General features: G+C 48.3%; 1 protein-coding gene across 7 annotated transcripts in view; it reads right to left on the reverse strand.

Moving 5' to 3' along the window:
* Lrrc49 (leucine rich repeat containing 49) overlaps positions 1 to 26,226 on the reverse strand; it is a 50,521-nt gene that overhangs the window by 17,518 nt on the left and 6,777 nt on the right. For 3 of the 7 annotated variants that reach the window (XM_070042980.1, XM_070042984.1, XM_070042981.1), the window contains exons 4-10: positions 26,029 to 26,226; positions 25,691 to 25,793; positions 20,976 to 21,179; positions 18,750 to 18,816; positions 17,116 to 17,259; positions 9,830 to 9,891; positions 3,452 to 3,599 (exon numbers count right to left, since the gene is read on the reverse strand). In XM_070042980.1, the coding sequence (XP_069899081.1) occupies positions 3,452 to 3,599; positions 9,830 to 9,891; positions 17,116 to 17,259; positions 18,750 to 18,816; positions 20,976 to 21,179; positions 25,691 to 25,793; positions 26,029 to 26,226 (926 nt within the window). The remainder of the gene's footprint in view (positions 1 to 3,451; positions 3,600 to 9,829; positions 9,892 to 17,115; positions 17,260 to 18,749; positions 18,817 to 20,975; positions 21,180 to 25,690; positions 25,794 to 26,028) is intronic. The other 4 variants (XM_070042983.1, XM_070042985.1, XM_070042986.1 and 1 more) reach the window with 2 other exon arrangements.

Genomic DNA, 26,226 nt, shown 5'->3' on the forward strand with positions numbered 1-26,226 from the left:
TGATTCCTTCAGCAAGCGAGGAGCAGCATTCCAACCCTCTGTGTATGGCTAAGTCTTCCTGTGATGGAATGTGTCACCGACAAAACAGGTTCTGTGACCCACGGGGAGACAAGGGAGAGAAGCATCCTTGGACGGCACTAACTAGTTGTGCTGCTACAGCAGAGACTAACCAGCACTAACTAGTCAGCACTAACTAACCAGCAGGAATGGTGTGGTGAGCTGTCGCCTGTCTTGGAAAGCTGAAGACAAAACAAGTTCATGCAAAGACTGGCTGGCTTCTGTGGCCTGGTTCTAGCGCGGGGCTCAGGGTCACTGCCACCATTCTTTGCATCTTTTCTTTTTGCTTATGTGGTGCTGAGGAATCGAACCCAGGGCCTCATGCATGCAAGGCAAGCGCTCTACCACTGAGCCACCTCCCCAGCCCTCTTTGCATCTTCTCTAGCAATGCCCCAGGCTGCAAATCTGACCACAGGGGTTGCGAGACGCCCATCTCCACGCTCCCCGCTCCCCCTGGTTCACAGAGGAACCGTGTTGAAGCCATTAACCACCTCAGCCCGTTGTTCCAGTGGTGCGTGTCACTTCCAGCAGGCCTGGTTCCACACCTAGCCACTAGGGTGTTGGCCCTCACTGTGAAGTCTGACCTTCGCAATGTTTGGTTTTTTTGGTCAGTCATGAGGCTTGAACTCGGGACCTGGGTGCTGTTCCTGAATTCTTTTACTTAAGGCTAGCACTCTACCACTTTGAGCCACAGCACCACTTCTGGGTTTTCTGGTGGTTAATTGGAGATAAGTCTTATGGACTTTCCTGTCCAGGCTGGCTTCAAACTGTGATCCTCCGATTTCAGCCTCCTGAGTAGCTAGGATTACAGGTGTGAGCCACTAGCAACTGGGTACCATCTAGCTTTTATCTTATTAGATTCTTGTTATTTTTCTAGACAAGCAGTCAGTGCACTCTTCCTGTGAAGAGTCATACAGCCAATGCTTAGGCTTTTGTGGGCTATACGATCTCTATGACCTATCTTTTTTCTTTTTTTTTTCATAATGCTGTTTAAAAGCCCCATTGATAGCCTGACCGCTACATAAACCGATGTCGTGGACGTGGCCTGCGGTGGAGCGACCATGCCCTGTCCTGCACTACTGGTGGCAGGAAACCCATGTTGCACTGGGCTTGCTCCAACTGACATCATACTGAGACTTCTCTGGGTCTCTAAGTTATGGAACTGTTAGGCATCTTGTGTGTGTTCTGTGTTATGCCCCACAGTAGGCACAAGTGTGCCCAATTCAAAACGCCAACAAACATTTCTAGTGAGCACATGCTGCTCCCTAGTGGCCAATCCATGAAGTGCACACATGCCATCTCTAACCAGTGGAGGCCAGAGCTGGGCAAGTGCTGAGTTTATTCTGTTCGTCCCTGTGTGGGGAGGTTACTTCACAGTTCAGGCTTCCTGCTAGCCTACACCACGTCTAGATCCAACTTCCAACAGTCTCACGATTACTCCAAGCTCTGGCCAAACACAAACCAGTCCACTGCCGGTCACATCTGCGAGTAATCTTTTATCAGAAGAAAGCATGGTTGTTTATCTACAAACTGTTCACATTCACTATAGCCCTTAAGTGCTCAGGTCCCCTGCATGTAAACCTTGCCAATCCCTGCCCTTGATGGGCCTGATTCAAACCTGTCTACCCATCAGTGCCATCACACTCATCTTCACTCTGCACAGTTAAACCCCCTCATGCCTAAGATACAGACATTGGTCCATGACAGTCAGCATAGCCTTTTCCAGACCCCACGCCCGGCACAGCTGCCCCTGCACGCACCTGCTCATCACCCCGGGTTCCTACCCATGCCAACCGTGTTACCTACTTTAAATACTTACAGGGCTCTACCATATGCCCAAGACTTAAAAAAAGAGTCTAACCTCCTTCTGATACAAAGTACCCGAGGCCTCACCTGTCAGACCTCCTTCCTCCATATTCTTCCCGGCGCTCCACCCTCTCCACACATCTGTCCTCTGTCTGCATTGCTACTCCAAGTATTTGAATTTCAGGATGTGTTCTGCTTCTCTGTAACTCAGGGCTTGCCTTGCTCTGAGTTACTTTTGCTTTGTGTGTATGCATGAGCATGTGTGTGCACGTGTGTGAGTGCACGTATGTGAGTGTGTGCACGGGTACACCTAAACACACAGGATTTTGTGCTGTCCTGAACGCCGGACACCTTGTTCTCCAGTGGCAGTGTGCGCATGCCCATGGGAGCAGCGGAGGCTGCCAGTGGCCTCAAGGTGCCTGGGAGGGAGAGGAGCTTCCACAATGCCTCTGGGCAGAGGAAACCTCACGGTCCGCTCACTAAGTAGCTAGGCTTAGACACATCCCTGCCATCTAGTGGCCATTTGAAAACATCATGTAAGCTCTAAGCAAAGTATTTGACTTCACCAGTTGTGTGGGACCTGTTAGGCATTTCCCAGCCTTCCCAGCTGATCCCCAGACCAGACCTAACCCCCTATTTCCTGTTTCACACCAATCTGGGCATGGTACTTGTTTGTTTTTTTTGGGGGGTCCGGTTGTGGGGCCTGAACTCTGGGCCTGGGCACTGTCCCTCAGCTCTTCAGCTCAAGGCTCACGCTCTACCACTTGAGCCACAGCGCCACTTCCAGCTTTTTTCTTTTTGCTTATGTGGTGCTGGGGAATCGAACCCAGGGCCTCACGCATTGCAAGGCAAGCACTCTACCACTGAGCCACCTTCCCAGCCCCGGTACTTGTTTTTATCACCAGTGATCCAGTAAAACTCAATGAAAGCTCAGCTTTGCAAAGACGGACAGGGACAGGCAAGAGCACGCGTGTTGCTAGCTGTAGCGGGTGGCTAGGGACTTGGGACATCTACATGGTCCTGAGAATGAAGAATGAGTTCTAACACTGAAGGGGAAGCTGCCTTCCTCGTGTCAGAAATGCCAACCTCCGGAAGTGCTGCTGTGACTCGAGCAGTAGAGCGCTCGCCTTGAGCTGAGGAGCGCAGGGACAGCGCCCAAGCCCAGAGTTCAAGCCCCATGACTGACAAAAAAAAAATCAAAAGAAATGCCAACCTCCTGTTTTCTTGGCAAGTTTCTATCCCCAAACACCACACCTTGCGTGGAGAAGTGGCAGCTAACATACTGAAGGAGAGGAGAGGCAAGGAGAGACAGAGGGGAAGAGCCATCCACAGTCCATATGGCGCACCTCAGCAGCCATTTAAGGATTTACACTCACCCTCATTCCCAACCACCCATGATGTCACTCATCCAAGTCCATACTCCTCATTCCCACGGTCTTGGTTAGAAATGAAGCCAGAATAACAGGCAGACACAGTGATAAACTCTGCTACTAGGCACCTGAAGTAGTGTGCAATACTGAGGATGGCCCTCCCGCCCGCGAGTCACCCCGGCCATGGGTCTCGTGGGCACCCAGCTGGCCGTGCTCACCGTGACCCTCTTCATGTCGAGCTGGCGCAGCTGCATCATGTTCTGAAGGACCGTGTGCTTGTACCATGACTCCTGAGCTATGGGGTTGCCATCAAAAGTGATGTCGGATAGCGAAGTGGAATCGGCAAGGCAGGCAACATTTTCAAAGCTGCAGGGGAGGCAGACACCAATTAGAGTACAGCCTTCACACCGCCCATCCTTACCTCCACAACTGTCTATAAACTTTCTGCACAACAGTTTGAGAAGATGAGTCAGTGTTCCCAAACCCCCGATGCCAATGCCTAGCCCAGTGACTCGCTACCACCGGCTAACCATGTGGGGGGATACGCTTGCTGGCAATTGCATGTCTTCCCAGAGGTGGGGCGTATTACGATGGTCTGTCCATCCTAGGACCCCCTCCACCTGCTGTCCTGACACTCAAGGCCCCTCACTCCTGAAGCTTCTCAAACCTGCACAACATTTGACAACCTTAAGTCAGCCTCTCGTCAAGAAATCCTGAGAGTTTTGACTGGAGGGTGGGATTACAGAAATGACCAGGAGCCCAGTGTGCATTTTAATTTTAGGCCTTTGGCTGAGAAGCCCAGGAAATGTGTATATGTGTGTGTGTGTGTGCGTGACTGCCCACACACATCAGTGATCATGCATACACACTGGTGACTGACCACACGTCAGTGACTGTCCATACATGTCAGTGCCCATCCATACCCCCTTGCCCAGAAAGCAGGAAGTCACTGGAGATTTTAAGCCAGGGGATTTGATGTGATCAGAAAGGCATTTCAGGAAAATCACAATCAGGTCGATATGGAGGGTGAAAGGGAAAAACAGTAGGTCATTGTCAAAATGGCGCTACAGACTGGACTGCAGTATTGGAGGTGAACAAGCCCCATGATACTGGTGGAGTTTGGCCTGGGATGGACAGACTTTGGTGATGAAGGAGCAGTGCAGGGCATCCAGGTCCCTCCAGCAAATGCAGCTGTGGTCATACGCTATATACTTTTTGAAAGTACCGGACTCTATTTACGATGACTGCACGTTATTACATATAGAAATGACTTCCGAAAAGCCAACTGAGAGAAAATCAAGATGTTATGGAAACACATTTGACAACTCCCCTTCTCATCTCCTTTGCCTGGAACACTGCCCCCAGTGGCCGCTGGCTACTAGGATCCTTTCCTCCTCCAGTTCTCACAGGGTGGCCTCACTCATTTCAATCTTAAAATGAACCTAAGGGAGACGGTAATGCTGCACAGCCAGACTGTAACTGAGGGAATCACCAAGTCTTTGGACACACCCTATCAGCTGACCCACCTGACTCCGCCTACCATGCAGTAAGTAGGAAATAGGTTGTGTACTTGTGTGCGCTGAATGAATGGATAGACTAGGATGAACAAAATGATTCCAACGAGAATCACTGCCAAAAAGCCCCTAACGGGTTTTTCTTACATTGGTTTTGAAATGATCAGTTAAAAGATCATGATATTCATAAATCATTGTAATATACAAATACAGATGTCACTAATCAAATGGATGCATTAAAAATACAAAGGATATATTCAAATGCATAGAAAAATTGGATAGCTTCATTAAATTCTAATTTATTTTATTCTATGTATTTACAGTGTGCAGAACAGAGAATATGATTTGTATCTCATTGCTAATCATAATTTTAAAATAAAGTCATAGTACCTACAACTTCGCAGCTCTATGTCTCAAGTATTCTTTTGGGGAATAAAATAGGCCCAACAATCATCAACCAGATTCATCTACTAGTGACTGAGTGATGCTAGGCAAGGAATGAAACAATCCCCTCACAGGTTTACACTGCATGTCCAGGAAATAGAGTCATCTGGAAGCTCATTAGAGCTTCAAGTACAAGAAGAAGGCCCGGGGAAGGGGCAGCACAGCCAGCCTTAGCTGGCTTCAGCTGGTTCCGGCCTCACTGTAGCTCCCGGACCAGGTGCCAGGGCAGACACCAGACAGAAGTCTTTGTGCTCTGAATGATTTTAGTAGAGTAATAATAAATCTGTTTGCTTAGTCCAGGAGGTTTCTCACAAAATTCCATTTCCATCTGCAAGGCATCTGACCAGTAAACAGCCCAGACAGTACTCTTAAGTACAAATGCAGGCTCATGGAGGATTATGGCCTATCTAGCCAAAGAAAATCAAAGTCAGACTTCCTAAGAAAAAAAACAAGAACCTGAAAATAGAAGAGTACAGTGGAGTACTGGCTCTTAAAAAGTTTATTTTTCTTTGTTTCTCTTCTCTATTCCTCCTTCTGTTTTTTGTGTGTATGTATGAATGTACATGTATATGTATATAATATGTAATATGTAATACATATACAGGTGTTAAGAACATTCATTAGAGTAACAAAACAAAAACTTTGTTCTGAACACTGATTCTGAACACTGACATTTAACTCACATCTGACTGCTATCTTTTCCCAGTTCCCCCGTGGCTCTGCCCAGTACCACTCCCTCCTCCTGTCTGTGGAGAATCCTGAGAGGCACAGTCTGTCCCTAACTGCCTGAAGGCCAATTGTAGAGGGAAGAGAACATGCCAGCCCCTTTTATGCTTACTTAACAAAATACAGAGGAAAAAAAAGTCAAATGCTCATGCTTGTACATGGGTATGCCATACAGATACTAACCTAACAATTCCAAATATTAGTTACTGTTCTCCAAGTAGAAAGCTCCCACCATGAATTAGGCACTTTGGCAAAAGGATTTTGACTTTTGATGTTCCATATGCTATCAGGAGCTCTGGAATAATGGAAAGCTCACCTGCTTGTGGCATCAATATCAGTATGCTCTCAGGGACCCCGAAACAATGGAAAGCTCAGCTCTTTCGTAGGCATCGGTGAGAACTTTCCTATTAGTCACTCTGGGCCCCCCAAGTAAGATGAAACGGACAGTGGAACGCGCTGACAAGCAGCCACTGGAGGTAATCTGGAGCACTTCTAAGCCAACATGACCACCACCGGTGAGGGAGGCACACACAGCGCAGGACAGCACTATGGACAAGACGGCAGACTTTATATGCTAGACAATCTTCTCTTTTTAAAAAAATGAGGAAGGGGACGGTAATGAGAACGCACTGAGGGCCTTGGCTGAACCATTCTCCACTCACAGGAACTACAGTTCCTTCTGTGAATGGCCAGGGATACAGCCAAAAGTGAAAAGCACAAGAAGAACTTAGAGGAAGATGAGGGCATCGTGGAAGATGACAGGAGCCAGCCTGACAAATTAGACACATTTTGAGTTACAAAACAAATAACATCAAAGGACTGTAACCCTTTGTTCCTGAATATAAAAACCTTCTGCAGAAAAAGGTACAAATCTTGAGGGATGAACATAGGCCTAGCCGCAGGAAACACTGATGTATTGTAACAGCTAGTGCAAAGCTTGCAAAGCAGAACTCTAAACATTAACACTTTGGTAGTGGAACGAAAGGCAGTGGGTAAGGCAGATCTGCTCTGTCTACCAAGAAGGAAACAGATGTGAGCTAGACTCAGGGGGAGCTGTGGGCTGGTCCTCAACATACTAACAAGGATCTGAGAAATGTGAGTCTCAGAGGAAGGCAGAGTCATGGAAGAGAAGGATGGAGAGGCACAGAGGGAAGATGAAGAGTCATGGGGTGGGGTGATGGACAGTCATGGAGGAAGATGGACAGTCATGGAGGGGAAGATGGTAAGTCATGGTGGTGGAGTGGAGAGTCATAGAGGAGGATAAACAGTCATGGAGGGGAAGATGGGGAGTCATGGCGGCAGGATGATGAATGTCATGAAGGAGGATGTGGATCCATAGGAGAGGAAGATGGACAGACATGGTGGCAGGATGATGGAGAGTCATGGAGGAGGAAGGACAGTCATGGAGGGGAAGATGGGGAGTCATGGTGGTAGAGTGGAGAGTCATGGAGGAGGAAGGACAGTCATGGAGGGGAAGATGGGGAGTCATGGCGGCAGGGTGATGAATGTCATGAAGGAGGATGTGGAGTCATGGGAGGGAAAGATGGACAGTCATGGCGGTGGGATTATGGAGAGTCATGGAGGAGGATGTGGAGTCATGGGAGAGGAAGATAGACAGTCATGGTGGTGGGATGATGGGGAGTCATGGAGGTGGGGTGATGGAGCGCCTCTCCTATCTTGATCAGGTAGACAGATGGCTGTCTACCTTGAGGCCTTGGACTTCCACAGGCCCTGGATGCACAACTGCTGGCTCACAGCCATGAACACACTTAGCTCAGCCACCACCTGCCCCAGCAGGCTTTCTCCACTTCCCTTCCCCGAGCCGGTGTGCAGCCCGCTGTGCCCTAAGAGGCCTCCACGTCCACAGCTAGCTCTCCCACACTGCCTTGTAACTTGTGATCTGTGCCCATCTCCCTCCCCAGACATTGTCCCTACCTAGATAATCATGCAGAGGCACCGGTGGACTGAACACACAGATACAGAAGTGCCTTTTATCTCTGCGACATCCTGCGTGCAGCTGTGCACTGTGCTCCTGTCTAGAGGCCAGCACCTGAAAGGGGATGAAAGGAACCTGCCTGCCACGCTCACCATGACGGGACTGTCCTCCACAGCTGCTACGAGTAGACTGCCCACTACACCTGCCGCGAGTGGACTGCCCCGCCCCCGCCACCCACAGACTGCCTGCCACACTTGCCACTCGTGAACTGTCCACCACATCCGCCACTAGCCCCTGCCCCCTACGAGTGCCCACACTGGAGTTACACAGGTGACATCAGATTTGCAAACTTTCTGAGCTTCTACACCAGACACCTGATTGGATGCAAATGGCCCACTCAGAACCCAGTAAGTTAGCAAGGGCCCAGGAGGTCCTGCGGCCGTTTGGGATGTGTTCATTTGCCAGATGCTATTTGAGGTTCCCCCAGGGGAGCCCTAACAGGGGCCATGCGTTGCTGTTCCTGTCCTCCTCGGCCTGTGCTGCCTCTGGGTCACTGGGATGAATCCTGGCAACTCTGCCATGCCAGCACACAGTAGGGCGACAGCGGCTTGCTGAGATACCAGTGTCTTAAGGTGTTCAGAAACATTTTCAAGGCTTGCTCCTGCCCTGTCCTCACCATGCCACTTCCTGACCATGTGTGCCAACAAAGCAGAGTGGAAAATCTACTTTGCCGGAAACACCAGGGGAAGGCGTTGGCTGAGCCTGGCCGGAAACCCCCGGGGAAGGGACTAGGAAGCAGTGGTCAGTTGAGAACAAGTGCCCAGAAACTGCTGACTCACCCAGGCCTCCACGGCCTGGGCAATCAAGTTATAAATACTAAGTCCATCAATCTCAGCAGCAAGCTTACCGAAGTCAGTGTAACGGTGAAGAACAGGAACAGTCTAATGGAAAATAAATCTTTCTACAGAGCGGAGAAGGAAGAGCAAATGAACTCTGCCTCCTGCTGGCTCTGCCTTCTAGAGACAGCCCGGGCATCACACCAGGCACCACGAGGGGAAAAGCAGTGACCAGGAGACACACAGAGATGGTGCTGGCTTTATGGTCAGAAGCACAGGTCCATCGCTGGAAGAGAGGCTCTGAACTCTTCCAGACTTAACTTCTTCTCTCCCATAAAACCAAGAAAGAACAGAGGGGCAGTGGAAGAGCCTAGTTCAAACTAAGAAACCAGAGCAAAGGGAAAGGTGAAAAAGAGGGGGAGGGAAAGGGGGAGGGAAAGGGAAAGAGGGAGGAGGAGGGGAAAGGAAGAAGGGGAGGGGACAGGGGAAGGGAGGGAAGAGAAAGGAGAAGGGGAGGGGAAAGGGGGAAGAGGAAGGGTCTTTTGCACTGAGAAGTGAATTTGCACTGAGATCTCCCACACTGGTACTGAATGAGCTATTATTACAATAGAAAGGATGCTGTGCTTTTAAACATCTGGAAAACAACATTTATATGTTCCTATAGACCACCTCCAAGAGCACTGATTCTAAGCAGACACCAAGCAAAAGGCAGCCATGGCCTAATTAGCAGGCAGCTCAGTGACAAATACAGCCTCTCTGCTAAGTCTGCTTCACAGCCGGACAAACTGTGGGGGATAACTGATGAGAGAAATTCAAATGCAACTGACCAGGGCACAGAGTGTCAAACGAAGGACAGCAGAATGCATGCTGCAACTGCCCGGCCCCAGCATGTTACCAAAAAGCCACTGTCAAGTACAAGATAAAAAAAGGTCGTTGTGCACCGATGCCCTCGCTCTGGCATTAGAGGTAATAACGCACACAGAGCTCTGTTTTTCCACAAAGAACTTTGGCATAAGGCTCTCTCACCATTTTCAAATGTAAAAATCTTACATGTCAGTGAAATTCTCTGGGCTGTTCATGCTCAGATCACAAGCGAGTTAGTTCCACATGACCAGGGGGAGGGGGGTGTCCCCCACTTACCTACAAATGTTGTTGAAGCTGAGAAACAGGCGCTGGAGGCAGGGCAGGTTATCCACATCTCTCTGGAAGGGAACAAAGCAAAGATGTGTCAGCTAAAGGGCTGAGAATCCTTTCTCGCTCGCCACTTCCATGTCCTGCAGCCTGGGCGCACGCTGCTTTTCTACGGGCCCCAGAGCTCCATCTCCACTGCAGAGGGAGTGGGAGGGCTCGGCACCTCTGCAGAGCGCGCTGCAGTGCTCCGGAGGCAGAGCCCGAAGACTGCAGGGCGGGCAGGAGGCGGCGGCCGCTGGCCTCCTAGGCATGCTTTTGGGCAAGACGCCAAAATGCTACGTCAGCATTTACTGTAGTGCACGCGCAAGCACGCACACACACACACACAGTACCATCAAACACTTGGGGAAAGTCACTATTAAAGGAAGCCAATGGGAACGCCTTCTGTTTTCAATGTGCACAATTAGAATTCCAGGGCTGCACTCCCCATAGGAGTCTCAAACCACCTGGAATATACCACTCAGATAATAAATGAACCAATTCTGACAACTTCCCTAGCAATACCAAAGCAGGTCACAGCAGGCAACCTCTAATCTCAGCCCCAGCAGAGGTCCTTGCTGGAGACGTGGCTGTTAAAAAAAGAAAAGAAAAAAGAAAAAGAAAACAAAGCAAAGCAAAGAAACCCCACCAAACATTGACCCTTTGTAAATACTGCAATGTTTACCTCCAAGGGACTTTAAAGGTAATTACCAGCAGAAGTCCCCGGTTCTGACAAGCAGAAAGCATCTCATCAAGCAGCAAGCTCCACAAAGGAGGTCCAGAGGTGCCCTGTCTGAGCTGAGATACCTAGAATCCCTACCCCCACCCCCATCCAAAGTACCACACCTCTTATAAGAGATCTTTTTAATTTATAGTCATTCCCAGTTACGTGAGCTTGAATAATAAAATTGTAAGCATAAATATTTTACCTATTATTGTGACCAATATTTAAAAGATATTATGAGGGCTGGGAAGGTGGTTCAGTGGTAGAATGCTTGCCTTGCATGCATGAGGCCCTGGGTTTGATCCCTTCGCACCACATAAGCAGAAAAAAAAAGCCAGAAGTGGCACTGGGGCTCAAGTGGTAGAATGCTAGCCTTTTTTTGGGGGTGGGGGTCCAGTCGTGGGGCCTGAACTCTAGGCCTGGGCGCTGTCCCTTGGCTCTTCAGCTCAAGGCTAGTGCCTACCACTTGAGCCACAGCACCACTTCAGGCTTTTTTCTTTTTGCTTATGTGGGTGCTGAGGAATCGAACCCAGGGCCTCGAGCATGCAAGGCAAGCGCTCTACCACTGAGCCACCTTCCCAGCCTCTAGAATGCTAGCCTTGAGCTGAAGAGCTGAGGGACAGCACCCAGGCCCAGAGTTCAGGCCCCACAACTGACAAAAAATATATATATATAAAATAAGTATATATATATATATAAAATAAGTATATATATATATATATATATATATATATATAAAATGAAACTTTTCCCTACTTCTCTCCCCCCCGCCCCCCTTTATCCATTATTTCCAAGACCCCAGTAAGAGACTGGACAAGTGCATTAAAAATATAGAGAAGCCTTGCTTTTCTCAGTTCGTTGCATTTTGTTTTAATGTCTGAAAGTGTATTGTATTTTTATAGACTGGACTAGAACAAATGCCTATGCCCATCAACCTATTAATTGACATTTTACATTTATAAAAAGAATTGCTTTGTAAAGAAAAAATAGCTTATCATAGAAAATGTGACAGTGACAAGACAAAAGTGGTGGCATCTCAATGGCTGTAGAGAGCGGGAGGGAGACGGGGGCTTCAGACACTGCGCCCTCCTTGACGCCATTCGCCCCCTGACCTCCACCTCTTGGAACACACCGACACCAGGTAATGATCGGCTGTGACTTCCATCCACGTGACAGCATCACTGTCAGGCCATCCTGAAAAGCCGAGCTCACAGCTGTGGGGAATTTTACATCTTTTCATGGCCAGGCCGTAGGCCTGGGAAGATGGCAGCTAGCTGTGTCTGGTGGGTAAGGGCTTTGTATGCTGGTAAAGGTTGTTATTTCCTCCAGCTACTCTCTGACTACCCCCCAAGTGGCGAAGGATCTATACCACAAAGGATTCACATGGAGGACATATATCACTTCACTTTGCAGGGAATAGCAGGGTCTTCCCTGTGTCTAGAAATACGAAGACTCAGCCAACTTAGATAGCTCCCTGGTCGCCTCCAATCAAGGAACTGAAAGCAGAGCCTGATCACCTCCAACCAACATCTGAAAGCAGAGCCTGATCACCTCCAACCAACATCTGAAAGCAGAGCCTGATCACCTCCAACCAACATCTGAAAGCAGAGCCTGATCACCTCTAAACAGGGGACTGAGTTCAAAGCCGGATCACCTCCACTCAGGGAATTGAAAACAGAGCCCAGTCACCTCCAATCAGGCCTCTTCTCAAAAAAGTCTTTCACCTTCTTTAGTCCTCCTTCAGACCTTGTGGGCAGACATAATTTTTTGCCACAGAACTAGAGACTCAAATGATGTTGAGCTGTGTGATATGTGAAAAGATACTATATTTATTTGATAACATTGTAATGTTGTGCATTCCTTCATTTATGAAATAAAATTTTACCAGAAATTTGTATCAAACTTTCAAAATTATCCACTGTCATTCCACAGGAGGTATAAAATATTAACAAAAAGAAAACTAAGAGTCAGAACATACAACCACCCCACAACCATGTGGATGGGCGCACAATTATTTTTGTTCCGAATTTAACAACCATTCTTTAGTTTTTGTAGCAATTCTGAGGTATAATTTTATAATGAAAATCTAGTACCACAGGTAAAGGGAAAATATTGTATTCTTTCTATTAATTTTCTGCACATAAATGATAGGAAAATGACTTGCTAAGACCTTCTGGGAGACAGCTCCTCCAATATGAGATGGAACCATCTGAGGGCGCTGGCCCCAGGCCACTCAGTGGATGGTGGAAGGCTCTTGGAAGAGTTTCTTCCGAGTAAATGAAACAGACCGATGCCCACAGAGAGAGTGATTTTATGGTACCACTGGAGAGTCTGCTCATTAGTTCATGACAGACAGACACTTCAATTAACAGGGAAAGGGAGCGAAGTATCCATCTCAGGGAGGACAAAAGGACTAGCATGGCCCAGAACTCATTCTGAAACCAACCTTGTATGCCCACAATGCTAATGCATTATGACATAAATTTATCAACTGGATGAGCCAGTGGGACAGACTTGCCTGAAAGAAACCTAAGAACTAAGCATGCGCCTTTGTCCTGGCGAGCATGAGCTGGGCTGTGATGAGGCTGGGTGCTCAGTCAGGATACTCAGGCGCTGGTCCCAGGGAGCTGAGGGGATTCTGTTAGAATGGCGGTGAGAGTAGAGGTGGAGCTTAGGGCTGATTAAGACAGCCAATCCTCTTCTCCCTGAGCAGCATCAGCACATGCACTCCCCATACTTCATTCCTGAAAGTAATTATCTCACAGGTGGAGAAACCACCACAAAGTGGCCAGAATGTTAGCATGAGATGATGAAAGAAGAAAGATGTCAGGCTGCAGGGGAAGATCTGTGGACCCTTATCAATCTGTTCTTTGTCCTCAGCTTAGTGCACTTAACAATAAACCCATACTCAAAATGGTTTTGAAGATTTTAAGCCATCTTATATATTTAAAAAATATAACCCTTTTGAAATTGACAAAATGATTTACCACAGGCTGTGGAGAAGATCACAGTTCTTCATTTTGCACAGGAAATGGGCTGTGGTCTGAAGAGCTTGCTTGTACTGCTCAGACCCTGTTTCAAGGCTCCTAAACTTTATACAAGAAGTAAATGACTCAGCACCCTCCTGTGTGCTCCACATCCACGGCTGAGCTATTTCTGGCGCAGTGTCCTCCAGACAACAGGGAGGAAGGCGGGGACAGCGGGCTCCAGGCATGCCAATGGGGCAAAGGGGGCCCCAAGAAAGCAGCACTACCCTCATCCTTGTTACTTAAAAAAAAATGCAGAATCGCTGGGCACCGGTGGCTCATGCCTGTAATCCTAGCTACTCTGGAGGCTTGAGATCGGAGGATCACCATTTGAAGCCAGCCCAGGCAGAAAAGTCTGTGAGACTCTTATCTCCAATAAACTACTCAGAAAAAGCCCAAAGTGGTACTGTGGCTCAAAGTGGTAGAATACTAGCCTTGAACACAAAGAGGCTCAGGGACAGTGTCCGGGTGCTGAGTTCAAGCCTCAGGACCAGAAAACATACACATACACACACACACACACACACACACACACACACACACACACACACACACACACATATACACACACACACACATACAGAATAAGACTAGAGAAGACGCCGGGCGCTGGTGGCTCACGCCTGTAATCCTAGCTACTCAGGAGGCTGAGATCTGAGGATTGCGGTTCAAAGCCAGCTTGGGCAGAAGAGACCGTGAGACTCCTATCTCCAATAAACCACCAGAAAACCGGAAGTGGCGCTGTGGCTCAAGTGGTAGAGCTCTCGCCTTGAGCTGAAGAGCTGAGGGACAGCGCCCAGGCCCAGAGTTCAAGCCCCACGACCGACAAAAAAAAAAGACTAGAGAAGACTTTAATCTTGACAACTTAAGTAGATTTACTGGCAAATCACTGAAGAAGTTTGAAAGAACGGAGAAAAATGGTACTCCTCTTTATACAGTTTTACTACATTAATCCCCAAACAACTACTTGCTAGTTGAAGGTGAGAGGCGGAAGGCGTCTTCACAGGGAGAGTTAGGAACCCGAGTTCCCGGTGAGCCTCTGTGCCCCAGGAACAGTGGTGCTGCCTGCGGCCCTCAGGTGCCCTCACTGCCCCTGGGAGCCTCAGGGCCTCTGCATACACTCCTGACGGTTTGCTCAGTCCTCCCGCCTCCACTTGTGTGGTTGGCTTGCAAGGCTGCCTGGATCCATCTCCCTCACAGCTGTGGGGCAGCTCCGCCATACCTGGCTGTTTGCCTCCCAGGGTATTTAATTGTGTCCAGAAGCATACCTACCTGGGAGGCCGGGGAGAAAGTGAGATGCTGTCTCTAAAGATAACCAGGAAAATTGGAGTGGGAGGTATGGCTCAGTGGTAAGAGAGCCTGCTGAGCCAGCGTGAGGACTCTAGTTCAAATACCAGGGTCACCAAAAAAGGATTCTTAGTAAAGCTACTATTAACTCAGCCATTCTTCTAATGAATAGCATTTCTTTTATATTAATTTGTTTTTGCCATTCTATTTCCATGCTCCTTTTTTTTTTAAAATATAGAACATTTCATTTGAACAGCAAACCACGGCACAAATTCTGTTCAGATACATTTTGACACGTGCCTAAACTCAAAATACTGTAGTACCAATAAGTGAAACACCAGTCTACAGCACTGGAAATCGGCGCCTATCTGGGCAGGGAAGCCAAGACCACAGAGGCGCGGGCAGCTGTGCCGCTCACACTGCTGGAATGTCACATTCCACACTTCCACACACAGTGGCTCCAAGGACTTTATGAAACCAACTAGAAGAGTAAAAGCAGCCATGGCCTCTGGTGAGCGAGCTGGAGCCATTTAGGATCAGGAATCATCAGGGCCTCCCTTCTCCAGTCCTGGAGGCCCGTCAGACACCTGAGCTCTGACCCTACTCACCAGCCCACCTTCTACAGGGCCACCTCATCCTACACTGGAGATTGGGCTGCCACACTAGAACTGGTAATGGGGGAGGGGTGACAAAAAGACACGGTTAGGGGACCCTGTCATTACTTACAAAAGCCAAATACAGCTATCTGCAGAGAAAAACCAAGACAATCTATAGGCAAATTAAGACCATTTAAGTTCATAGCCAGGTTATGAGATAAAAGATCTAAGAGCCCAAAGAACTGTGGTTCCCCACACTCACAATGGCAAAAAGTAATTACTTACAAAAAAAATTGTAACAAAAATGGCAGAGGCTGCAAAGTGCAGTGAATCGGTGGCAGTCACAGAGGCAGAGGCCCCAGGCCCTGTAAGGCCCGTTCCCTGGGTGGTGGTGAACAGGCAGGGAGGGCAGGAGGGGAGGGCAGGCAGGGAGGACTAGCGCAGGCCGATGGCCTGTGTGGATGGACATCCCTTGCAGCCAGGACATCAGTCTCCAGGGTCTGGGGTGAACATGCACAGAGTCAGAGCAGGGGTCTGTCCCCTCGGCAGCTATTCCTGGGACTCCACGGCCGCCCTCCCTAACCCAGTGAGCATGCTCAGTGCTGCAGCTGCAGAAACCTTGGCTGCACTAAGCATGACATCTGTAAAGGGCACAGGCAGGCAGAGCTCCACACAACCAGAGGGATGAGGGATGGTGGCTCTGATGTGCAAGCTGGCTGCCTCCTTCCCCTCCACCTGTGAGCCACTGCCTTCCCCTCCCCCTGTAAGCTAGCCGCCTTCCCTTCTACTCATCCCAGGGGAGACTGATAGTGACTGGACAAGTCACCCCATCTCCTCGCCTGGGAGCAGGCTTGTGGTGAGAAATCCGCTGTGCAGCCAGGGCCCTGCCGCCCAGTTGTCGACCCATGACAAAACCACAATCTAACCAAGTAGGTCACAATGCAGTTTCACCCCCACAATCTATCTCTTTTCCTCCTGCTTACCTGCTGCTAGTTCTCTGCTACCTCAAGTCTGTTTGCAGCGTCCACAGCCAAAACAGACCCTAAGGGAAGGACACCTAATGCCTTCATTCTAGGATTTATTCTAGGATGATTTATTTACCAGGATCACACCGATTAGCAGAGTGAAGGCTGAGAGCAGAACCAGCCGAGTCCCTGGGCAACTCCTTCATGGGAGGGTAAAGGATGGGTGGTGTGGCCCTTCAGACCCCAGCACCCCTTGCAGGGCCTTTAGTTCCCCAACTTGCATCCTCAATAACCTTCTCTCTAATCCTGCCCCATGGCAAAAACGGAAACGAGTCAGCAGGCATTCACCCTAGCTGACTCACCTGGTGAGGACACTTCTATTTATAAATTCATATTTATTCTCTAAAATGGAAAACACCTTACTACTTCCCAATTCAACATATTACAAAGCTTAGTAACTGTACGTCCAACTTAAATTTAGGAAAAACCTGAACAACCTTGGGTCTGACTTTGCCTGAAGCAACACGGTAACATGGACCCATTCCCTTAGCAGCAAAGCTAGAACAAGCACCCACCCCCACTCCCACCCCCAGTGTACTCACTCACCACATAAACAAGCACCCCACCCCCACTCTCACCACCCAGTGTACTCACTCACCACATAAGTGATTTGGTTGTGCCGAAGGTTTAGTTCAGTTAGGGAATCCAGACCATTAAGATTATCAACATGACTTAAATGGTTCCGGGCAAGGTTTAAAACTCTTAAATCACACAGGTGATTGACATTTTCAATTTTGGTAATCTGTTTAAGAAAAAAAAAAAGTAGAGGAGGGGGATTAGCATACATGAATGTCATTGAAACCTTAAAAATAAAATATTCCATGATTAGATTAGTGACAAGTTGGTATACAAAGACCTTTAGAATCTATTTCTGACTTCCTAGATTATAGAAATATGAGGTCATCTAGCCAGGGAGATGACCAAAGGGCCCTGTTTTACAGCTGGACCATGGTTACTATTTGGAGTAGATTTCATAAAAGAATCAATGAGAGTATTTTTCTCAGCAGCTCCAGGCGCCCAATGTGGCTGGGTGCCCTGAGGGCCACACTCTACCTGCCAAATGAAACTTCTAGATTCCTTGTAAGGTCAAGAATGGAAACATGAGCATACTTGTTGCAAATTCACTTTTTTGCAGATCAGTTCATAGTGCTTTTATTGATGAATTAAGTGATGCACAGGAAAGGGGTTTCACCGTGACATTCCCATGCCTACATATAATGTGCCTTGGAACACGAGCATGGAATGGACAGCAGCAGGCACCTCTGATGAGGAAGCAAAGGATGGAGGGAGAAACTCCTAAGTTCTCAAGTCAGGGCTGAATAACGTGAATGTAAAAATAAGTTTTTAAAAAACGAAATGAAAATAAAATTGTCATGAATATTCCAAAGTTTTTACTGGATCTTATATAAGCAAGTTTAATACCTTACAAATGTCAATGAATCAGTAAAATATAATTCTTTAAAAGTTTAATGTAAATATGATTCTTAAAACATAAGACTAAGCACAGTAGCTCATGCCTATAATCCTGGCTGCTAGGGAGGCTAAGAATGGGAAGATTATGGCCTCAGGACAAACTGAACACAAAGTTAGCAAAACCTAGTCTCATCTAATAAGCTAGGCATGATGGTACATGTCTGTTGTCCCAACTACATAGGAGACACAGATAGACTGGCCAGGAAAGAAAAAGTAACATCTAAAAACCATCTAAGGCAAAAGACTTGAGGCGTGGGCTGGGAATGCGGCTCAGTGGTAGAGTGCTTGCCTTGCATGCATGAAGCCCTGGGTTCGATTCCTCAGCACCACATACACAGAAAAACCTGGAAGTGGCGCTGTGGCTCAAGTGGGAGAGCGCTAGCCTTGAGCTGAATAGCTGAGGGACAGCACCCAGGCCCAGAGTTCAGGCCCAATGACCCCCCCCCTCAAAAAAAAAGACTTGAGGCGTGGCTCAAATTGTAGAGCACCTACCTAGCAGGCATGAGGCCCTGAGTTCAAATCCAGTACCACAAAAATCATACCAATTCTCTTAAGTATTTTTTTCAAAAGGGAGAGAAAGAAGTCTGAATATTTCTCCTCTCTGAGAAAACTCTTTGTATTTTTACTCTCTTAATAAACATTGCTTTTACAAGAAGGAGAGACAGAAAGAGAGAGAGAGACCTGAAGGAAAGGAAGGAAAGGAAGGGAGGAAAGGAAGGAAAGGAAGGGAGAGGAAGTAGCAAGCGAGCTTTCTAATACCTGATTTCCATGAAGGTCCAAGACATCTAAGAGTTTCAGATTCTCCAGATTTGAGATTCTTTTGATTCTGAAAGGAAGCATAAGAACAACAAAGGTGAGTGAAAACACGATGCACCCATCTGTCATCAACTCTAAGCTGCTCTTCACTGAGTTCCTCTGTTCTTCTCTCTGTACATAACAGAGCTATGTCAGGACATGTATTAAAGATTAATGCACTCCCCTTGAGGTAATCTTACATTGAAGGTGTCACTAGTGTCACTAGGAGAAAGAGAGTTTCAATGGCTCACATTAGGAGGAAAATAATTCTATTTCTTCTTTTTTTTCTTTTTCTTTTCCTTCCTTCCTTCCTTCCTTCCTTCCTTCCTTCCTTCCTTCCTTCCTTCCTTCCTTCCTTCCTTCCTTCCTTCCTTCTCCTTTCTTTCCTTTTTCGGTGCCAATCCTGGGCTTGAACTCAGGGCCTGGGTACTGTCCCTGAGTTTTTTCACTCAAAGCTAACACTCTACCACTTGGGCCACAGCTGGACTTTGGGCTTGTTGGTGATTCACTGGAGATAAATGGCTCACAGAATTTCTTCCTTAGGCTGACTTTGAACTGCAAACCTCCAATCTCAGCCTCCTGAGTAGCTAGGATTACAGGTGTGAACACTGACACCCTGCTAGCAATTCTACTTTTCAGAAAGAGAAGTACAAGGTCAAAGCATTTCTCCTAAGAATAGAAACAGCCCCAGACTCTACCCTCAGGGTCCTAAGCTACCACTGCCCTCCATTCCCAGCCCCAGGGACAAGCTCACATCTGGCCTGGGGCTTCTCCCTGGCTCGAGTCCTCTTGGACATCCTGGCCAAGGAGGAAGCGCTATATCCTGTGCTCCTCTACTGCACCACAGTGAGAGGAAGGAACTAGAGGAGACGTGAAGCCATAGGGGCCTCAGCCTCCTTTGCTCCTGCTCTTCTCTCTCCAGAAAAGCCCAGGTCACAGAAAGCAGGGACTCAGCCAGTTGCTTATCCTCAGCCCTGACACAACACACAGGATGGAAGGTGCCAATTGTGAGGCGCATCGGAACCCCACATCGGGGCACAAGAAGCTGTTCCAGAAGAACAGAATGCTGAGGAGAACCCTGGTATAGCTCAGCGTGCACTGGGAAGGAGCAGGAAGGAAAGAGGAGAGCTCCAGGGAGGAACAGAATCCCGGACGGATGAGAGTGGATACAGCTCATGCTGACTGAGAAGGGTGAGAACTAGGCTTGAACTTGAGAACCACTAATCAGAGTCCACTGACTAATCACCATCGAGCTCAGGAAGTCCCAGGAGATGTTTTGACATTGTGCAGAGTGGGAAGAGACATGGAGCAGCCCTTGGGCTCCCTGGGGCCACTGTGGAGGGCAACAGGCCTCAGCCTGCTCCAGGAAGTCCCTCCTACTGCACACCCAGAGTCCTAAGCTGCGGCATGTGGCACAATGGAGCAAATGCTAACGGGAAACTTGTGGAATCTACAATGGGAACCATCATATGACTCCACACGAGTGGAGATCAGCTTGGAGGGAAAACTGAGGGAAAATGAAAGGAATGACACTGTCCAAAAAGAAATGTACTTATCAACTGACTTATAAAATGGTAACTCCTCTGTACAATTCTTTAATAATAACAATAAAATTATATATTTTAAGAAAAGAAAAGGGAAATGGAGCTGCAGCTCAAATAGCTGAGCCCTCACCTTGAGCATAAAAGCTCAGTGTCCAGGACCTGAGCTCAAGCCACAGGCCAGTTAGGGGTTTCTGCCTCTCTCTCCTCTATTGAATATTGAATATTTGTGCTTCTTTGCCTTTCAACTGTAATCCTAGCTACTCAGGAGGCTGAGATCTGAGGATTGCGGTTCAAAGCCAGCCCAGGCAGGAAAGTCTGTGAGCCACTCAGAAAACTGGAAGTGGTGCAGTGGCTCAAGTGGTAGAGTGCTAGCCTTGAGCTAAGGGACAGCATTAAGGCACATTGTTCAAGCCCCATGATCAACCAAAAAAAAAGAAAGTTGAAGTGGCTGTGGCTCAAGTGGTGGAGCACTAGTCTTGAGCAAAAGAAGCTCAGGGACAGTGCCCAGGCCCTAAGTTCAAGCCCCAGGAATGGCAAAAAGAAAATGAAGAAAAAGAGAAAGAAAGGTCTCCTTGCGGAAGCACACGCAGAGGTGGAGGTTTCCCGTGTCATTCTACAATGTGAAAGGGCTGCCCTGCCACTGTACCTGTTCTTCCCCAAGAGGAGGACGCGGAGGGACCGAAGCGTGGAGAGCCCACTGATCTCCTCAATCTGGTTGTCATATAGGTCCAGGAATATCAGCCTATGCAGATTAGAAATATTCTGGATCTGAGTTATAAAATTGTGCTGGAAGTTGAGCAAGCGAAGGTGCTCTTCTCCATCGATGATAGGACACACAGTCAGCTTCTGCCTGGAAAACAACGTGAATGTCAGCAGGACTGATCCAGCAGGCTGCCTTCTCCTCCAAATGCCATATCGGTGCCCAGTGCCTGCAAGCTGGTGATAGACACTTCCAGGCCCCAGGTGCCATGAGACCTGTATTTAATTGTAAGTCATGCACAAAGAGGCCAAGATTACCAAAGGGTAACCATTAAGCCCAAGTTTTCACTGTATTAACCAGTCTCCAACATCAGTTATTCACACCAAGTTGACCTGGCACCAGAAACGTCAAATACCTGAGGTGGAGGCCAAGATGGCAGAGAGGTCAGCCCTCTGGCACATTGCTCATGGAAAGACTGGCCAGGCAGTGAAATCACTGGAGCAGATACCACATGAGAGACCTGTGAGCTCTGTGAAATGTTCACTAGGGCAAGAAATTGAGCTATGGACAGTTCTTACCAGGCTCTGAACTCGGGGCCTTACTTGGCTTTGCTTGCTCTGCTGGTGCTATTCCACTTGAGCCATGCCTCCAGCACTGATTTTGTTATTTTGGGTTTCTTTTTTTTCCTTTGGTTGGCTATGGGACTTAAACTCAGGCTTGGTCATTGTCTCTTGAGTTCTTTTTGCTCAAGGCTAGTGCTCTACCACTTGGAGCCACAGTGCCACTTGCAGTTTTCTGGTGGTTAATTGGAGATAAGTCTCAGGGATTTTTCCTGCCTGTACTGGCTTTGACCTATGATCCTCAGATGTCAGCCTCCTGAGTAGCTAGGATTATAGGAGTGAGCCACCAGCACCTGGCTTGCTATTTTGGAGATGAGAGTCTCATGGACTTCTCGGCTAGGCTCCCAGCCTCATTCCTCACATCTCAGCCTCCTGAGTACTGGGCTTACAGGCATGAACCATCAATGCCTGACTTGGACAGTTCATTTTCATGAAAACGACTTAATGGTATCCCTCAGTGGTTGTCACTATTACACATTTCCTCAGAGGCTAAAATGGTAAGGATACATGTTCAACATGAAATCTTATCTTGTACATATTCAGCAGCAAGTAAGACGGTAAGCGTCTCATGTTCAAAGGCTGTAACATATCCTCTGACCAGCAAGGAAGTGCACAGCCCTGTGGAGTACATGAACAGACAGCAGGGAACGGGGAGTGTGGCTCTATCTTCCTGCATGCAATTCTAATGGGAGGTTTAATAGAAATGTTTGATGTTGGTAATAATTGACCCTGGTAAGCTTAAAAGAAAGCAAGTGACAGTGTATCCAGCATGAGGACAGGTGCATAAGTGAGTTCAGGTGTGGAAGTGAGGCCAGGTGTGTGAGGACAGGTGAGGAAGTCAGGATAGGTTCATGAGGACAGGTGCGGAAGTGAAGAACAGGTACATGAGGACAGGTGCAAAATTGAGGACAGGTGCAGAAGCGAGCACAGGTGCAGAAGTGATGAACAAGCATGGAAGTGAGGACAGGTGCATGAGAACAGGAGCGAAAGTGAGGACAGGTGTGCGAGAGCAGGTGTGAAAGTGAGGACGTGTTAGAGTAGTAATGAGGACAAGCGCAGAAATGAGTCGGTATGGCAGTGAGGACAGGTGCAGAAGTGATAAACAGATGCATGAGGACAGGTGTATGAGGACAAGTGTGTAAGTGATGAACAGGTGCATGAGGATAGGTATGTGAGGACAGGTGCAGAAATGAACAGGTGTGGAAGTGATAGAATTCCTTCTCATCACCAACAGTGAGTAGCAGAAGAGGTGCGTGTGTGTTAGTGGCTGACAAATATCTGATGTTTAAAAACAGACCTGAGAGAAACTGGTTTTTTTAAGTGTAAAAAAAAAATTCTGAGCTGGGTGTGGGTGGCTCACACCTGTATTCCTTTTTACTCAGGAGGCCAAGATCTAAGGATCACAATTCAAAGCCAGCTGAGGCAGGCAAAGTCTATGAGACCCTTAGTTCCAATTAACCACCAGAAAACTGGAAGTGTCACTGTGGTTCAACGTGGTAGAGCACTAGCCTTGAGCAAAAACTGTTCAAGGACAACACCCAGTCCCTGAGTTCAAGCCCCACAACCAACAAAAACAACACAAAACAACAACAATTTTTTAAAAAACACCATTCTAGGTAGCAGGTTAACCTTTCTCACCCTTGGTACTTCTGGTATGTAAATTATAAATTAATTGAAAGTATGATTGTAAGCTAAATTGCTACCGTGTATACTAGCTCAGCAAAAACTTCATTTTTCCTACTTCAGTCTCCCCATTTCCCATAATTAAACTTACAGACACCTTAACTTCCACTTCATCCAACTATTTACTATCAGTAACTATCTACCGTGATAGTTACTGATCTGCCCTTTGGCTCACAATCTCTGCCACTCCTCAAAGCCACTGGGCGGAGCGTGGGCACAGGCATGGCGGGGCAGGGCAGGGAGCTCACTGTGTGGGCACAGCCTTGGGCCCCCACAGCTCCCACTCCATCCCAGGCCATGCAGACTGGGTGGTGCTGCAACTTCCTTCTGCCCGTGATCACAAGGCCAGCCACACCCCAGCCAGCCAGGGCCTGGGTCTTCTTACCGCCAGCCTCTGCCCTGCCCCTCAGTGTCCTGTCTACACTGCCAGAGACTCTAACTGGCTGGCCCCCATTCTGCCTGCTTGCACTAGGGCCATGCTACACCACAGCCAGCCTGCATGCCCAGGCCACCTCCATGTCCTGATGTCCCTACGCAGCGTTCCTTGCCCCTGATCGAAGCCCAGTCTCCACCTGAGTCTCCACCATGCGGCCAAGGACCCAAACGCACGACAGAGACCAGTGTCTGGTTCATGTCTCTGTCACCCAAGTGCTGGGTGCCATGAACACCCGGTAATAGACACCAGGGTACTGCCCCTGGATGGACTTTAAGATCTAAAGAGGAAAAATGAAATTGTGAAAGCTATAAATACAAAATACTACAGCAATCTCAAAACCCACTCGTGTATGAAGGAGTTGAGACTCTGCTTTCAGTGACACTGTCCACAAAATAGCCATGCCACACCAGAGCATCCCACTGCCCACGGGGCCAAGACATTATACACCAGAGCCTCCACTGACCAATGGGTCAGGACAACACCAGAGCAACCCACTGCCCACAGGGTCTAGACATCACACCAGAGCTGCTCACGGTCCATGAGGTCAGCATGAGAACTTCCCACTGCCTATAGGGTCAGGGAACAGCACTATGCCAAGGCACACAGAGCAGGAACATTCATGTGCTGCCCACACTGCCTTCCACTGCCCCTCTACAATGGACACCTTCCTAGATACAAGCTAGGGGTTGAGTCCGCAACGTACTCAATCATCACCAAGCACCTACCCTGTGCCAGGGCTGCAGAACTGACCCTAGGCCCCTGGGCCTGGAGCCTGTGTTTCAGCAGGAGATGGCCAGCAAGCATTAGCCCATGCTTGACATGCCAGGATGGGATGGGGTGAAGGACAGGGCAGGAAGGATGAAGGCCGCCTGGGCAGGCAGCTCTTCTGGAGGAGGGGGCTATGCAGCCTGAAGAGGAGGGGGTGAGCCTGCAGCTGGGTGGGCAGCATTGAGGGGGAGGGGGTGAAGGGGAGGGTGTAAGAGCCCTCACGGGCAGCTTGGAAGGGCTGTGGCAGGAGGACATGAAAGCCAGGGAGGGGACAGGATCCACACTGGATGGGTCTGGAAGCTGAGGGAGGACTATTTGAAAGTCCATTCTCATCTGTGTCAGCACAAGGTTTGGCTATCAGGAAGTACACATTAGTGGCTCCACCCCAGCCTGTGCACTGCTGGGCAGAGGTGGTATCTCAAGGTGGTCTTAGGTCATCAGTGTGAACTGGATGCTGGCACCCTGGCCCTTCCTGTGCGCTCTGCAGTGTGCAACCTGCCCCACACGCAGCACTCAGTCCCGGTGCTGATCCACATGCAACACTCAACCTCTGTGCTGTTCCACAGCAATAATCAGCAGTGCAGCCAAGTGGTCCTTTCCAAGGACTGAAAGCTAGGAACCAAATTAAAACTTTCATCTTTTTAAGATGAGCATTTCAGATACCTTTTTTTTTCCAGTAATGCTAAGTTGAATAACTCCATTGTATGGTAGAATTGTTATGGTACGAGCTGGGCATCAGTGCCTCAGGCCCATAGTCCTAGCTACTCAGGAAGCTGAGATCTAAGGATCTCAGTTTGAGCAAGCCCAGGCAGGAAAGTCTGTAAGACTCTGATTTCCAATTAACCACCAGAAAACCGGAAGTGGCTCTGTGGCTCAAAGTGGTAGAGCATTAGTCTTGAGCAAAAGAGCTCCAGGACAGTGCCCAAGCCCTGAGTTCAAGCCCCATGACTGACCCAAAGGGAGGAAAAAAAGAAGGATTGCTATGGTATTCTTTTGAATACAGTGAAGTCCTGTACCATAGAGATTTTTAAAAATTCACGCTGAAAATGATTAAAAATGAGGGTAGAGGCATAGTGCAGGGGAGAGGGGAGGGTGGGTCTTGTACAATATCTGGGCATTCACCTAGAAAAAGAAAGAAAAGAAAGGATCCTCACCTTTCTAGGGTCAGCCTGTCTGAGTAAAGAATTTTCTCTTCGGTAGAACGCTGGAGAATAGGAAAGGATGGCATTGATGAGCTCACCAAATTAATATGATCACCTATTGAAAATGATACACAAATGAGGCGGTTAAGACAAATCTCAGACTTTGGAACTCAAGTCACCTGTCTGGAAAGCTTTGGCATCTACAACTATCTTTTCTAGAAAGTTCCCCGAGCTTTCCGCATTTGGAGCTACCAGCTTCCTCCTCAGGCCTAAGCTACGTGTGGTGTGTGTGCCGCTCCTCCCTTGCTGTGGGCTCCAGTCCAGCCCTCTCACGCCGGAGGCCTCATTACCAGATACATCGGGGCCTGCGCTATGGCAGCCCTGCCGGACTCGGTACTTTGAAGGTGTCTGAAAGGAAGAATCTCCAAAGGCGGACAAGGAGCTGGCACCGCTTTTCATGTCCAAACCACACATCTCTGTCAGGTTTGTTGTGGGCGAGAGGCAGGATGATTTATTACGAGGCGAAGGACTTACGACTCTTCCGTCTC

This window comes from Dipodomys merriami, unplaced genomic scaffold (assembly GCF_024711535.1).
Source record: "Dipodomys merriami isolate MVZ:Mamm:240054 unplaced genomic scaffold, mDipMer1.0.p SCAF_33, whole genome shotgun sequence".
NCBI lineage: Eukaryota > Metazoa > Chordata > Mammalia > Rodentia > Heteromyidae > Dipodomys > Dipodomys merriami.